The 17,370-nt window shown below is 41.6% G+C and overlaps 1 protein-coding gene across 4 annotated transcripts in view; it reads right to left on the bottom strand.

Moving 5' to 3' along the window:
• Nucleotides 1–1,399: 1,399 nt before the first annotated feature.
• Adcy8 (adenylate cyclase 8) overlaps nucleotides 1,400–17,370 on the bottom strand; it is a 249,784-nt gene continuing 233,813 nt past the window's right edge. For 3 of the 4 annotated variants that reach the window (XM_087556005.1, XM_087556004.1, XM_087556006.1), the window contains 4 exons: nucleotides 6,230–6,376; nucleotides 5,731–5,823; nucleotides 4,199–4,313; nucleotides 1,400–1,981 (listed from right to left, as the gene is read on the bottom strand). In XM_087556005.1, the coding sequence (XP_087412131.1) occupies nucleotides 1,494–1,981; nucleotides 4,199–4,313; nucleotides 5,731–5,823; nucleotides 6,230–6,376 (843 nt within the window). In that variant the 3' untranslated portion in view covers nucleotides 1,400–1,493. 4 annotated transcript variants of the gene reach the window in all.

The raw sequence follows: 17,370 nt of genomic DNA on the forward strand, positions 1-17,370 counted from the left end.
CATTCTAGGTCTTCTTGGGGGGGGGGCATGACATTCAGAGGGCTGAATGATGGATTCCAGGCCAGATGTCAACTTGATGGGGTTCTTGGAAATTCAGTCCCTTGTTGCTAGGTTTGATGGGATCCTGAATGAAGCCATATCTCCCAGATACAGTTTAGAGTGTTTATTTTTCTGTTTTGGCTCTAGGCTTGACATTATTGTGTCAAGAGCATGTTCTGGATAAAGTCTCTCAGCTACAACAAATCAATCTTTTATTGTGCTTCACTTGCTGTGCTGGGTGGTCATTAGTTAACACAGTGAGTGTTTATTGACTCCTATGGTTCTGAAGCTGTTTCTGTAGCTAACTAGGTGAACTAGCAGAGCCTCTAGCCTGTTTCAGCTTTCTCATCTGTATTCCTTGCAGTCTGTGTTCATGAGAGAAGAGGATGTGATGCAGTCGTCCTAGGGAACTAGCGTCTCACCCCACCCATTGGCTTTCTAATTGTTCCTCCAACAGGAACTCACCCTAGGGAGTTTGCACTTGCTGGCCCTTTTCTTCATATCACTTTTCTCCCTTTTTTTTCACTTTCACATTATTAAGGATTATCCTTGACATATCCTCAAAATCCCATTCCTAGTTAGATCCCTGGCCTGCAATACCTTAAACCATTTATTTTCACCTCTCTCTCTCTCTCTCTCTCTCTCTCTCTCTCTCTCTCTCTCTCTCTCTCTCTCTCTGTGCGTGTGTGTGTGTGTGTGTGTGTGTGTGTGTGTGTTTCTGTCTATCTGTCTGTGTCTGAGTGTATGCTATGTGTGTACAGGTGTCATTGGAAGCCAGAGGAGGGTATCATATCCTCTGAAACTGGGATTACAAACAGTTCTGAGATACCTGACATCGTGCTAGAAATCAAACTTAGGTCTTCTGGAAGAGCAGCAAGTTCTTTTAACCTTCTTTCCGGCCCCTACATTTAACCTCTTTATTGCTTCTATCCCTGTATGAAAGTAGATTACATATTGCTTTAATAATATGTCTGTTGTCCACAAGCAGAATATTAGCTGCATGAGAGAAACACTTTTGCCAGAGTTTATCTGGGACATGAGACAGCTTAGGTGCAATGCAGATGCTCAACAATATCAGTTGAATGAATGTACGGGTACTGTAGGGGTTATGAGGTCCTTATGTCAAAATTCGACATAATACTTGGCTTGGTATATGGTTAATATTCCAAAAAAAGCCAGTTGTTGTTAAGCACCCAATAACATCAGGGTTCTATTTACACATGACCTTTTCCAATTTATATAGCAACTCCTCTAATTCAGACTTTTGGCCTTATAGATCTTGCGTACAAGAAGTGACCAATAAGGAAAACCTCAACTTGTGTACTTGATCTTGTATATTCAAAGACCAATGAAACCATCCTTGTTCTAAAAAAAATCAAACCTTTTTATTAGTATATTTATTTTATATATAAAAGAAATACAAAAAAAGAGAAAGAAACACAAAGAAAATGCTTTTATGGCAAATCGGATTTGTCAGTGCCTTCAGCCTGTGCTCCAGGCTCTGGCCCACTTGGCGTTAGCAAAGTCCGCCGGTTGTAATGGCTCTTGATGATGCCAGAGTTGCTGTTCTCATTGAGTAGTTGCTTCTGCCTTTGCCTGTTGAGAGACTGGACAAGGCCAAGGACAACTGCAGCCAGAGAGTACTGCCCAGGAAGTCTTCTTGGGGGTAAGATGAATGGGTTGGGTTGGACTCGTCCCAGGAGAAAATATGTTTTGATTTTCCCTTCTTGTTCGCTGATGCCCTTCACATATATCTCTCCCCGGTAGTCGAAGGCAAAGCCCTGATCCTTCAGGATGAGATAGGTCTCCTCAGGAACTTGGATCCGGCCACTCACTCCTGTGCTGTCCATTCGGCTTGCCAAGTTCACAGTTTTACCCCAAATGTCATACTGTGGTTTCTTAGCGCCAATTACACCTGCTACCACTGAGCCATGGCTGATGCCTACAAAAGACCCAAAAGAGCAAGAAATAAGGTAGAGGAAGGGCAATTAGGTCTAATTGGCATGTGTGTAGCCTCTTGGAGCAGCATAGTCCAGGTCACTATGTCAGTCACTTAAATAACTGATTATCTGGATCGCTTATTTAACTCACGTGACCCTCACTCTACCCATCTATGGGCTGTGACTTTGAGTAAGACACTGAGTATTTATCAGCTTCAGCTTTGTCATGTGCAGGCTATAAGCTACATGATCAGTTCTGATGCCCATGACTTCTTAGACATCATGACGTAATGTCTCTCAAGGTTTTAAAGAGCTAATCATTATTTTCATTCTACTGTCTACATCTACTGTGTCTCTCTGTGTGGATTATGTATAGTGTATAATGTCTGTGTGTATATATGCCTTTGTTGGGTATAATGCACAAGGTATTGTGTCTATGTGTTGAGTACAGTGGATAGTGTATATTGTATGTGTATATGTGTAATGTAGTGTATGATGTATATGTATGGGTATATAGTACAATGTGTACTGTGTAGTTTATAACTGTATATGTATAGTCTGGTGTGTACTATGTAGTATATGTGTGTGTCAAGTATAGTATATAGTGTCTGTGTGCAAATGTGTTTTGATTTTGCTTCAGCCTAGAATGATCTTACTCAGAATCTATAATGCTAATTCTATCAGTTTCCTCAAGTCTCTGGTCAGAAGGTTTTTTACTAACTGCTATACTAACTGCTATAATTAACAATACAAGAAGGACCTCTGGTCTCCTATTTCTACATTTGATTTTCATTATCTGATGATATTATATTACCTGCTTTCTAAATTGTTTTCCGTCTCCCCAGTAGGAGACAAGCCTATGTCTTCTTACCCATCCTGTCATATTCACACATTTCAGATGCCTAGTCAATGTTTATAGAATTATGAAATACTTTCTTAGAGGAGACAGATAAGCACATTATACATTTAGAGGAATTCTGTCATTTCTAGAAGAGTCATTGAGATTTCCTGAAGGAGTAAGCTTTGAAATTATCAGTAAAGGCACTTCCAAATAAAATACAACATTTTAATACATCACTCCAAAGAGGTAGCCATGATTTTACCAATGTCTTTAGAATTTGCTTAGACTATTTCTCTCTTCAGGGATAATACTCTCTTTTGATTCTTGGTTCAATTATTTCAGAAAGGACATGAGATTGATGGGAGATGTGGGATCAAGCCTTCAATATCCCAGCCATAGGATCAAAACCATAACTATAAATCTTTATTTCAAAGAACAAAAGCGTGTGCCATTCCTCTGATCTCAGGAACAGATATTGGTATTCTCAGCTTCCCTCTCTTTTCTTGCAAGCTGTTAAGGGAGAGCCTAATGAAGTAAAATGGCCTGTCAGCCCCAGCACACCTACAGCATAAAGACAATAGCAAATCTGTTGCCCACTAGGCAGAATGTCAGTCATCTCAGTGTCAGGCTCCTCGAGCAGGTGCTGGCATTGCTGTTTGGCTATGAGATGTGGTATTAGCCTAGAGACTTCTTTGTTTAGGATCAAGCTTCTTTATTTATAAAATGCAAATGTGAGCTAGAGCAGGGGCTTTCAGGCTGGACTTCTGGAGGCTCCTGAAAGCCCAAAGCAGAGGAAGGAGGAATGAATACATCATGCAAACACGGAGGATTTGTTCAGCTGCAATGATTACCATGGAGCACCTATGCACAAGTTTCTATCCTTGCCATGGAACGAGACCACACGGCTGAGAAACTGCTACTTTCTGTCTGCATCTAGCTCAATACAGCATGTGATAGCCTGAAGAAGAATCCTGCAGTTGTCTGAGACATTATTGAGAAGCAGAGAGCAATTCATTGACCACCAGCTTCCAGCAACAAGAAAAAGTCAGAATTTTATGATTCTCGGGTCATTAGCTACCTCTCTAAGCGTGCCTTTGCAGAGCTGGCAAGGGATATAGGCAGATATGTTGGAGGAGAGGCCAGCCTCGTGTTTGCTTTGCACCTCTGCATAGTCAGGATCCTGCCTTGCTTCTGGCATCATCGATGAGGAAGTCCAGAAAGGCCTGAGTTGACTCTGTGCCTGTCCTTGTCAGGGTCATACAGAACCTCATGCATTTTGCAAGAAAAAGCTTCCTGGACTGATGCCCAGGACATGGGAGGGGCTGATAGAACAAAGACACTTGGCTCAGTGAGGCCTCCACCTCTAGCTGCAACTCACCAATACGGAGTTCAAAATTGTTGAACGAATGCTTGTTGATCTCTTGTATGCTTTCAGTCAGGGCAAGAGAGAAGTCAGCCAGGGCACACAAATGTCCCCATTTATCTTCACATTGCTGGAGAAAACACGAGAGAAGGTTGCATCCAATGTTAAACACATGTGATGTCTTCAGCAGAGGTTTTACAGTGTGACCCCCCTACTGCACATTCCTTAAAAGAGGATAAGCATGTAAGTGAGTCCTACACACTCAAGCCATGAGTATCATCTCAGAGATGTAGCTCACAGGAGATTCTAACACTACACGGTGTGGATGTCCTCACATCTTCCTTTACATCTATCCTTGTCCTGGAAGTTTGCCACATTATGGGTCCCCGAGTATTCTCACTTATGCTCATGCCTTTGTATGAATGCCCATATGCACACATTCATATCCTTGTGCATATAGGTTTTCTGGTCCAAAAGATGTGTTTGTTGCCTCTAAAATGCTCACAGCATCTGTTTAAGGGATGTTCTGTGTATGCTTGTGAACTCCCTGAGGTAGGTACAGAGTAAGTCTCTTTGCTTCCATTTCAAACTATGTAATGTAAGTGAAGCTTGGTGGCCATGACCACCTCTTCACAGTTGAATGAAATTGTCTGTAGCAGAGAATTTGGAACCCTACAGAGTTTGATAGTTCCATTAAAGGCTAGGCATTAGGTAATTCTGGTCTCATAGACTATACGGTCTTTGTTGTAACTATTTAGTGTTATCATTTTGGTTTTAAACAAGCAAAGTATAAAATAAAAATAAATGGGAATGCTTGTGTACAATAAAACTTTATTTACAAACATGGAGAGTAGGGCGGATGTGGCCTGAGGTACTTGTTTCCTAACTCCTGCTATTGAGAGTCCCACTTGTATACTGATGTGGGTTTCATCCTACATAGCTATGCTTAGAGCATTTTTCTTTAATAAAAATATGTGCAAGAAGGCTAAGTATAGTGATGACTTAATGAGGATTCCATTTTCCCTAGTGAGTTTGACTCAAACTCATCTAATATCTGTTGATATAACTTACAAGGTTATAGGCTTTATACGGGGAACACGAAAGTTATCTCAGATAACTCACCCACTAGCCCTGGAAAGGCAGACATTAATTTCCCAATTAACACAGTCTAACATTATACAGAACCGCCACCACCACCACCACCACCACCACCCCACCACACCACCACCACACCACCTCCACCACCACCACCACCACCACCACCACCACCACCACCACCACCACCACCACCACCACCACCACACCACCACCACCACCACCACCACCACCACCACCACCACATCCTCCAACACCCTGTAATGAATGATTGAAGCCTTGGAGTTTTAACAGCAACTTCTCCAGCAATCCTCTTTTTGTCAAGAGTGAATGCACATCCTGCAACCGTGATACCATGATAACCTCGTTTAGAGCTCCCTCCCATTGTTCTCCAAGCCTTCTTCAGCACTCGGCAACAGTCATCCAAAGTCAAGTCCAAGGACCTTCCTTACCTGTTTCTCTGGTGACAGTCCTGAGACAGCCATGTATGTACTACCAATGGTCTTAATCTTCTCTATGTCCTGAAAGCGGTCCTCTCCAAGTAACTGCAATGGATCCGGGACATGAAGTTAGTCCTTGTGTTTACATGGCTGCTCTGTTGCACTCTAGCATCCTGGGGCTCCTGCAAATATGTTCTCCCCCATGCATAATGGAGAAAGATCTAACTAAAATAGTTGAGCATCCTTAATGAGGGTAGAATGTTTCAGGTAGACAGACAAAAGTTCTGGAGACCATTGCACAATGTGGTTACTAAACTAAATAATTCAGGTATTATATATCTGAATGTCCACAATGTTTGGTGATGAATTTTTTGATTGACTTAACTAGTCTATATTTTATATACTTATCAAGGCATCTATTTATTCAGATAAAAATTGATTGTGAAAATTAAATTACCTACTACATGTTTATGTTTGTAAAACACCCCAGAGTTCTGACAATTAGATTTACCTCATCAAAGTCAGCAATGATCTCATTCAGCAAGCGCAGACATTCCACTCCCTGGTTGTTCATTTCTGTCTGAGAGTAAAAGTCTGCAAATCCAGGAATGGAGGCAAACATTACCCCAACGGCATCATAGGATTGAGAATACAGCTCCTGGGGTAGAAAGGAGGCAGAAATGATCATCAATGCTCAAGTTTTGCATGATGCTACCTGTGCATAAGGTCTTGGCAGACATGCACAGGAATCCAGTGGCAGGGCAGAAAATAAGAGGTCAAGTATGATCTGTCAACACTGTATGTCTCAGTACCCCCAGGTTGCTATAGTCAAATACATCAGGCTGGTTGATTAAAACCACAAATGTATTTCTTATGTTCTGGATGCTTGGAAGTATCCAACAGACCTACTGTGCAATGAGGAGCCACTTTCTGGTTCCAAGGTGGCATTTTCTCGCTGTGCCCACCCAGGCCAGAAGAAGCAAAGAAGCTCTCTTGGAACTCTTTAACAAGCACACTAACCCAATTGTTATGGTTTGAACACAAAGGCTCTTCTAACAGCTTTATTGTTAAAGACTTGGTCACTGGCTGGTGGATCTAGTCATTGAGAGGTACCCTGGATCACAGGGGCTTGTGAGTTAACTCTTGATGGATTGATCAAGAGGTATGATTGGGAGATAATAGGAGGTGGAAATTAGTTGGAGGAATAAGTTTCTAGGGTATGCCCAGAAAAATATACCTTAGAAGATTTGGAGGGACACAGATGGTCCATTCCTTGTGCCATGAACACAGAATCATTAGGTGGTTTATAATAATGGAAAGTATGTGATTGGTAAGCCAGCACTTCGGAATGGCCTTTGTCCTTGGCCAATTCTTCGGTTCCCCTCAAAGACTGGTTCAGAGTTTCACCATTCTCCTTAACTCACCACATTGCCCTTCTGCAAAGATGATCTTGCTCCTACTTTACCAAGTAAGCTTTTGGGTGGTAGGTAACTCTCCCTGTTGTTAGTTCTTATGTGCACACATCTTTATGTGTAATCATCTTCAACACTAGTTGTGTTTTACCTCTTACTGAAAAGTAAGTTCTTGGTGCTTATAATTTCTTCAGCAACGTTACTCCTGTCTTAGGGTTTCCTTTTATTGTTGTGACAGAACCACCATGACCAACCAACCAACCAACCAACCAACAAACAAAACCAAGTTGGAGAGGGAAGAGTGTATTCAGCTTATACTTCACATCACCAAAAGGAGTAATCCAACAGGACAGGATCCTGGAGGCAGATGATGAAGAAGAAGCAGCTATGGAGTAGTAGTGGTTGCTGGCTTGCTTCCCCTGGCTTGCTCAGCCTGCTTTCTTATAGAACCCAGGACTACCAGCACCACTCACCATGGGCTGGGCTCTCCCCATTGATCACTAACTGGGAAAGTGCCTTACAGCTGGATCTCATGAAGGTGATTTTCTGAGGCTGCTTCCTCTCTGTTGGTAGCTTATGTCAGGTTGACACACAAAACCAGCCAGTATAACCCCCTTCCCTGCCATCCTTCTTCTTTCATGTGTCTTACTCACTCCCTCTCCATGCTGCTTCCTGCTGTTTGTCTTTTCTAAGAAAGAACAGGATACCCTGATCTGGCAGGCACATGTGTCTATCAACTAGTCCCTCTTCATTCTGACTTCCATCCTTTGTATGCTATCTTTCTCCTCTGTTTCTATTCACATCTCAAGCTGGGATGAAACAAATGGAGAGGAAGTCCTCTAAATTGGGAAAAAATCAATGTACACATGGTAGTCCCCATCTCACTGGGCATCCACATAGCTCAGCCTGCTGGCCACTCGGGACCTTGAGTCTCTGGACTTTCTGTGAAACATCTCATTTCCTCATGCTTGCACTCTTTAAGGATTTGCTTTAGAAACACCTGCCTATTTTCAGCATTTTGTCTGGGACTCAGTGAATGCTTCACATTGAGCATCCTTGCTGGACAGATCTCATTCACGCTCAGCCTCCATACATAGCAGTTTCCGAATTTGCATTTCCAGATTAGTTCTGGGACTTTGCTCGCCCTGGATTGTTCTCACACTCTTCAAACTATGATGCTACAGGACCAGTGTGTTTTCTCTGTATCACGAAGCACTCATCTGTTCCGTCTTCATTCTCTAAACTGTTAGAAACACCAGAGCTGCAAATTCTACAAAGGGGATGTCAGTTAACTTTGACTCTTTCTTGGTTCTGTGATGTTGCTCCTATTTTAGTGTTGCTGCTAGTTTTAAAAGAAATGCTCTTTCCAGTGTCTTGCTTTACCACTAATAAAAAAGCTTCCTACTTGGAGGCCCCCAGACTTGTTCTACTCAAAGGCATTCTCCATATGCTGCCCACAGTGATCTTTTTAAAGGGATGTATATGTTATTGAATATCATACACTCATCCAGCCTTAAAGCCCTCAAGATAAAATTCTAACAGTATGTCATGGTACATATTCATGGTCTTACTACCACCCACCCCTTTAACCTAAATGCCTGCAACTCCCTGATTCTTTGGGATCCCAAAACAACCAAGCAGTTCTATGTTTTGTTTTGTATTGGTGTTGAACTCGGAGCCTCGAAGGTTTGTACTCTTCCACCGAGTTATCCCACCCGTCTGTTTTTCTACTTCTGTGTCCCATTGTAGCTGCTGTTACAGGTGCTGTTCCTGCAATTTTCTGTACACAATTGCCAACACTTATGGTTCTTGTGAGTTTTTCCTTTGGCCACAAGAGGGCACTCTGCCACATGGCCAGCAGCTTTGAAGAGGCATGTAATTAATGTCCCCAAGTCACAGGTCTCTGCAAACCACAGATAGGAGAGATGTTTTGTACCCTCTTCCTTCCCTTCTAGAGCCATGTAACTTGGAATTGTCTGACTAGGCTCCCATTGACCCTTTATGTAGCCGATCTACCCAACAATGCATCAAACATCAGTGTCTTCTTTCTCTTCCTTCCATTCTGTGTTTCCTAGGAACTCCTTCAGGAAAGTTGCTGCCTCTGAAGTTCTAGTTTTCAAGGTTTGCTTCTGGAGGAAGCTGAACAATCTTTGTTTCTACATAAGTACGTTTATTCTACTACCTGTCCCTTGTTGGGAAATGTCCTTCCAGCCTTGTGGTTAGCTTCTTAACCAGGCAAATTCTTGTTTCTGTCTTCACTAACAATGTGGAAAGGAGTTTCACACAAACTTTCTAGGCTCTTGAATGGGGGCAGGAGGCTGGGTTCAATGCTCTCAATTGCTACAAGCAATTTTGTAACAGATCCCCTGCTCCAGCATCATTGCCCTAACATTTAGTTGTTTCTTTAAACATGAATCTTGTGATGGCAGATATGTCATTCTTCTTGGTGTGTTTAGTGCAGTCTTGCAATATGATGCCCTTTACACAAGGTTCTGCTATTAAGCAAACACCCACAAATAGTGATTATGTTAATTAATGACATCTTGGTCTTTTTAGAAAATGTTAAAACCTAGAGAGTACTTTCACATGAACCCATGAGTTGTAACAATCCAGTGGAGTTTTCCATTCTCACTTCACCGATAAACGAAAGAAGAAAGAGGAATTATGTTATTGTCTTGGTTCACACAGCTAACAGTGTAAGAGTTAGGGCTGGAGGGTTCCAGGGTTTCTTTCATCCACCTATCCATGTGTACATCCAGCATCATGCCCTAGGTTTGAGAAAGATGCTGTCCCTGCATCATGATCAGTCTTGAGTTTGAAGTGTCAGTCAATTTGGTTTCATTCTAAGTGACATAGTCAGGGGACAAGTGGCTGATCAGAGTTGTAGAGCAGAGAACAGCAACAGAAAATGGATTCCTAATGTGGGATCCTGCTCCCTTTAACCTTGGATGAGTATGCATGCATGGAAGGAAGTGAATTCTGCTTCATAAATTAGAGAATGTGTGTAAGTAAGCTCACAGAATCAATCCTCCACATGGCTGTGGTTTTTGGATAAAGGTTTCTATTACGTGATTGCCTATATTATTATTTCTCAAAGGCTGTTATCATAGAGTGACTTAAACAATATGAATACATTTTCTCTTATTTCTGGAGGCTAGAAATCTGAGATCAAGGTACTTTATAGGCTCTTCTGCCCAGACCATACTTGCCCATCTCCTGCTCATCTTCCTCTATTCTTCACTCTGAGCTTTTTTTTAATCATATATCTAATTTATTTTGCATAGCACTTGTTTGGAAACTATTAATACTAAATTTGTTTTATTTGTCAGTATAGTCTTATTTTGTCTGAGTTACATTTGCAACTTTTGTGTCATTTTTGTATAACTCCCTTGGATGTCCTACGAATATTCTTTTCATAGAAAACAGAGTAGATCAGTTTAGGAGCAACTTGAATAGCTAAGGCTACAGTATTTTCTGAAAATTTAAAATTTCACAAATCTTGAATTATAACTCCACTGAAAAACATCCAGCATCTTTTTTATATATTCACATTTTCACTCTGAGTTCTAATCATTATTTTTTTTATAAGGATGCCAGTGTGACTGTACCAGGACCACCTTAATGACCTCATTTTAATGTATTTACCTATTCTATGAAGGCTACAGTCTGATGTCACTGGGCTTAGAATTTCACACATGGAATTTTGAGGAAGTACAATTCATACCTGGCAAGCTCTTTTTCTATTTACAAGTAGAAAAGAGAAAAATCTTACCCTTTGAAACTGACTCCATAATTACACATCCAACTTTCATTTTATTCCCTACATTATAAATGCCCCCACTATGTGAAATGGCTTCCCTCTCCCACCCAAGGGTTTCTTAAACCGTGTTTGTCCATTGGAGTTCTAATGACTCCTAACCCCTCCCATACCCTTCTCCTTTTCATTTCAAAGTCTTGCCAGCATTCAGAACGCTCAGATTTCTTATTTTATTTTACATGTGTTTGTGAATATGTGGTATGCTCGACATTTGCCTGTATTTGTATTTGAATGCCTGTATACATGTTTGCATGCTGTGGACACATATATGTTGGAATTTCTATATTTTTCATTGAGACTTGTCCTCTCAACTAAACTGAGAGATCAACTCTGTGTCTGTCTAACTACTCAGATTGTTCCAAGGACCCTAAACCTCCCAAGTGCTGGAATTACCATCATCTTTCTTTGGTATTTATATGGGTGTTAGGTGTCCAAGTCCTGGCCCTCACTCCTGCACGGCAGGTATTTTTACCTCTCTCCAGCTACTCCTCTGATTCCTTAAGATATAAAGTAATAACAGCACAGCTATTTTTACTGAGCATTTATATGCCAGGCACATTGCAGAATACTGCGTGCATCATTTTATTTAATGCTCACAATAAGTGCTTGAGGTGGATATAATTAAGGCCTTTATTTTATCTAAGGGAGGATGAGAGAGGTTGTGGTTAAGTACTTTGCTTAAAACTCACAGTTGTTACCTAAAGACTATACATGGACTGACCCTGGACTCTGACCTCATAGGTAGCAATGAATATCCTAGTAAGAGCACCAGTGGAAGGGGAAGCCCTGGGTCCTGCTAAGACTGAACCCCCAGTGAACTAGACTGTGGGGGGGAGGGAGCAATGGGGGGAGGATGGGGAGGGGAACACCCATAAGGAAGGGGAGGGGGGAGGGGGATGTTTGCCCGGAAACCGGGAAAGGGAATAACACTTGAAATGTATATAAGAAATACTCAAGTTAATAAAAAAAAAAAACAAAAAAAACCTCACAGTTGTTAAACGGTAGAGCAAGAATTTATAAATGGGTAGTCTGACTCCTGAGCCCAAGCTACTACTATTGCCAATGGTGGCGATAACAGTGCTATGTTCATTTAGGAATGATGATAATACCAGTCATGAGAAACAGGAATGGATGTTTCTAAGGCATGCCACTACAGTAGTGAAACAACCAAAAGAAAAAACCAAGCCAAACCAAGCCAAACCAAACCAAACCAAACCAACAACAACAACAAAAACCCCAAACTCAAAACACCAATGCACTAAGTCAAGAGGGCTTTCTATCTCTTTCCTCATTCCCATTGCTTCAGTTAGGGGCACCGAGACAACTCGAGGTGGCACATTCAAAGCAAGACAATTCAAGTTAATATACAATGGACTTAACTAGAAAGATAAAGGGAGAAGTAAGAGACCCTAGTAATCCTTGGGGACAAAGCAGCAGAACTTTCCTCCTTTCAGATCAGGAGAAATGAGAACAGTTCAAAGAGATTTTACACAGCAACAGTATGGCAGTTGCACTGAGGAGCCCTGTGGAGGTAGGTACATAGTCAGCCTCACTGGCCTCTCTGCTTCCCCTCAGTGAGATCTCCTAGTTCCCCACCCCTCCACCCCCCCCAGCATTGGCAATCTCCATCTGGGTGCCAAAGCTGTGGGAGGCTATTGATGTTATGCATTGAATTTACCCCAAACCCTACCCTGGGCCAATTAGAAAAGAGGGTAAAGGGACTTGAAGGATCATGTAGAAGAGGTTCATGTAACCACCTTCAGAGATGGCCACTTTATTTAACTCACTCCAATTAACTGCTTTCAGGGTTCCATCTGTTCCTCACTATTCTGGGCTGAAGAAAGCTAAAAATGTGTTGTAAACTGTCGAAGGATAGAGATGGATTTAGAAAAGCTAAAATTGTTTTTGTTCTCATCTTTTTCTGTGGGTTGGAAGTGCAGGTTTGGAGAGCATAGGGAATTGTGAACACTCACACTCTCCCCTCCTCCACTCCACATGCTGATATGGTGAAACTGTTCTCCTCTCTTCTCAGGGAATCAGGCTGCTGGGAACTAAGTCCTGTGCTTCTTGTACCAAGTGAAGTCAGTGGAAGAAAGAATGTCTGGTCCCAAAGGCCTTTGTCATTCAAATGTCTGCTCAAATGTTCTCTTAGTTTCTCTGCTCCTGTTCTATGGGGTTTGGACCACCATCACTCTCCCTCCCACCCCACCCACATCCCTCCCCGGCCTCCCCAGCTTTTTTTTCATTTCACTTTGATGAAATCAGTCTCTCTTGGCTCTTCCCAGGCACCTTTCTATTTTGATGACTGACAAGCAGCTTTCTGTCATAGGCTTTGGGTTCCCCTCTGACAGTCCTGGGTTTCTGCCTCTCCATTTGCTCGTCATGACTGACACACAGCCCCATTCTCTCTGCTCTAGCAGCTGTCATCAAACACTTGCAACAAGGAAAACAGGCCCACGTTGAACTCCATAAAAATTCACCTGTTGAGAAGTGTGAGTAGCTTTGTTCTGTACTGGAGAACCCTCCAGTAGACCAGTGCTTCTGCAGTTTGATAATCAAATCATGCCTTAGGTTTTGTTGTTGTTTTCTTCTTTTTTTATTATTTTTTTTATTAACTTGAGTATTTCTTATATACATTTCGAGTGTTATTCCCTTTCCCGGTATCCGGGCAAACATCCCCCTCCTCCCTCCCCTTCCTTATGGGTGTTCCCCTCCCAACCCTCCCCCCATTGCCGCCCTCCCCCCACCAGTCTAGTTCACTGGGGGTTCAGTCTTAGCAGGACCCAGGGCTTCCCCTTCCACTGGTGCTCTTACTAGGATATTCATTGCTACCTATGGGATCAGAGTCCAGGGTCAGTCCATGTATAGTCTTTAGGTAGTGGCTTAGTCCCTGGAAGCTCTGGTTGCTTGGCATTGTTGTACATATGGGGTCTCGAGCGCCTTCAAGCTCTTCCAGTTCTTTCTCTGATTCCTTCAACGGGGGTCCTATTCTCAGTTCAGTGGTTTGCTGCTGGCATTCGCCTCTGTATTTGCTGTATTCTGGCTGTGTCTCTCAGGAGCGATCTACATCGGCTCCTGTCGGTCTGCACTTCTTTGCTTCATCCATCTTGTCTAATTGGGTGGCTGTATATGTATGGGCCACATGTGGGGCAGGCTCTGAATGGGTGTTCCTTCAGTCTCTGTTTTAATCTTTGCCTCTCTCTTCCCTGCCAAGGGTATTCTTGTTCCCCTTTTAAAGAAGGAGTGAAGCATTCACATTTTGATCATCCGTCTTGAGTTTCATTTGTTCTAGGCATCTAGGGTAATTCAAGCATTTGGGCTAATAGCCACTTATCAATGAGTGCATACCATGTATGTCTTTCTATGATTGGGTTAGCTCACTCAGGATGATATTTTCCAGTTCCAATCATTTGCCTACGAATTTCATAAAGTCGTTGTTTTTGATAGCTGAGTAATATTCCATTGTGTAGATGTACCACATTTTCTGTATCCATTCCTCTGTTGAAGGGCATCTGGGTCCTTTCCAGCTTCTGGCTATTATAAATAAGGCTGCAATGAACATAGTGGAGCACGTGTCTTTTTTATATGTTGGGGCATCTTTTGGGTATATGCCTAAGAGAGGTATAGCTGGATCCTCAGACAGTTCAATGTCCAATTTTCTGAGGATCCTACAGACTGATTTCCAGAATGGTTGTACCAGTATGCAATCCCACCAACAATGGAGGAGTGTTCCTCTTTCTCCACATCCTCGCCAGCATCTGTTGTCCCCTGAGTTTTTGATCTTAGCCATTCTCACTAGGTGAGGTGAAATCTCAGGGTTGTTTTGACTTGCATTTCCCTTATGACTAAAGATGTTGAACATTTCTTTAGGTGTTTCTCTGCCATTTGGCATTCCTCAGCTGTGAATTCTTTGTTTAGATCTGAGCCCCATTTTTAAATAGGGTTATTTGTCTCCTTGCTGTCTAACTTCTTGAGTTCTTTGTATATTTTGGATATAAGGCCTCTATCTGTTGTAGGATTGGTAAAGATCTTTTCCCAATCTGTTGGTTGCCATTTTGTCCTAACCACAGTGTCCTTTGCCTTACAGAAGCTTTGCAGTTTTATGAGATCCCATTTGTCGATTCTTGACCTTAGAGCATAAGCCATTGGTGTTTTGTTCAGGAAATTTTTTCCAGTGCCCATGTGTTCCAGATGCTTCACTAGTTTTTCTTCTATTAGTTTGAGTGTGTCTGGTTTGATGTGGAGGTCCTTGATCCACTTGGACCTAAGCTTTGTACAGGGTGATAAGCATGGATCGATCTGCATTCTTCTACATGTTGACCTCCAGTTGAACCAGCACCATTTGCTGAAAATGCTATCTTTTTTCCATTTGATGGTTTTGGCTCCTTTGTCAAAAATCAAGTGACCATAGGTGTGTGGGTTCATTTCTGGGTCTTCAATTCTGTTCCATTGGTCTATCTGTCTGTCTCTGTACCAATACCATGCAGTTTTTATCACTATTGCTCTGTAATACTGCTTGAGTTCAGGGATAGTGATTCCTCCTGAAGTCCTTTTATTGTTGAGGATAGCTTTAGCTATCCTGGGTTTTTTGTTATTCCAGATGAATTTGCAAATTGTTCTGTCTAACTCTTTGAAGAATTGGATTGGTATTTTGATGGGGATTGCATTGAATCTGTAGATTGCTTTTGGTAAAATGGCCATTTTTACTATATTAATCCTGCCAATCCATGAGCATGGGAGATCTTTCCATCTTCTGAGGTCTTCTTCAATTTCCTTCTTCAGTGTCTTGAAATTCTTATTGTACAGGTCTTTTACTTGCTTTGTTAAAGTCACACCGAGGTACTTTATATTATTTGGGTCTATTATGAAGGGTGTCGTTTCCCTAATTTCTTTCTCGGCTTGTTTCTCTTTTGTATAGAGGAAGGCAACTGATTTATTTGAGTTAATTTTATACCCAGCCACTTTGCTGAAGTTGTTTATCAGCTTTAGTAGTTCTCTGGTGGAACTTTTGGGATCACTTAAATATACTATCATATCATCTGCAAATAGTGATATTTTGACTTCTTCTTTTCCGATCTGTATTCCCTTGACCTCCTTTGGTGTCTGATTGCTCTGGCTAGAACTTCAAGAACTATATTGAATAAGTAGGGAGAGAGTAGGCAGCCTTGTCTAGTCCCTGATTTTAGTGGGATTGCTTCAAGTTTCTCTCCATTTAGTTTAATGTTAGCAACTGGTTTGCTGTATATGGCTTTTACTATGTTCAGGTATGGGCCTTGAATTCCTATTCTTTCCAGGACTTTTATCATGAAGGGGTGTTGAATTTTGTCAAATGCTTTCTCAGCGTCTAATGAAATGATCATGTGGTTTTGTTCTTTCAGTTTGTTTATATAATGGATCACGTTGATGGTTTTCCGTATATTAAACCATCCCTGCATGCCTGGGATGAAGCCTACTTGGTCATGGTGGATGATTGTTTTGATGTGCTCTTGGATTCGGTTTGCCAGAATTATGTTGAGTATTTTTGTGTCGATATTCATAAGGGAAATTGGTCTGAAGTTCTCTTTCTTTGTTGTGTCTTTGTGTGGTTTAGGTATAAGAGTAATTGTGGCTTTGTAGAAGGTATTCGGGTAGTGATCCATCTGTTTCAATTTTGTGGAATAGTTTGGATAATATTGGTATGAGGTCTTCTATGAAGGTTTGATAGAATTCTGCACTAAACCCGTCTGGACCTGGGCTCTTTTTGGTTGGGAGACCTTTAATGACTGCTTCTATTTCCTTAGGAGTTATGGGGTTGTTTAACTGGTTTATCTGTTCCTGATTTAACTTCGGTACCTGGTATCTGTCTAGGAAATTGTCCATTTCCTGAAGATTTTCAAGTTTTGTTGAATATAGTTTTTTATAGTAAGATCTGATGATTTTTTGAATTTCCTCTGAATCTGTTGTTATGTCTCCCTTTTCATTTCCGATTTTGTTAATTTGGACGCACTCTCTGTGTCCTCTCGTTAGTCTGGCTAAGGGTTTATCTATCTTGTTGATTTTCTCAAAGAACCAACTTTTGGTTCTGTTGATTCTTTCTATGGTCCTTTTTGTTTCTACTTGGTTGATTTCAGCTCTGAGTTTGATTATTTCCTGCCTTCTACTCCTCCTGGGTGTATTTGCTTCTTTTTGTTCTAGAGCTTTTAGGTGTGCTGTCAAGCTGCTGACATATGCTCTTTCCTGTTTCTTTCTGCAGGCACTCAGCGCTATGAGTTTTCCTCTTAGCACAGCTTTCATTGTGTCCCATAAGTTTGGGTATGTTGTACCTTCCTTTTCATTAAATTCTAAAAAGTTTTTAATTTCTTTCTTTATTTCTTCCTTGACCAGGTTATCATTGAGTAGAGCATTGTTCAATTTCCAAGTATATGTGGGCATTCTTCCTTGATT

This window comes from Rattus norvegicus, chromosome 7 (assembly GCF_021556685.1).
Source record: "Rattus norvegicus strain SHRSP/BbbUtx chromosome 7, alternate assembly SHRSP_T2T, whole genome shotgun sequence".
Taxonomy (NCBI): domain Eukaryota; kingdom Metazoa; phylum Chordata; class Mammalia; order Rodentia; family Muridae; genus Rattus; species Rattus norvegicus.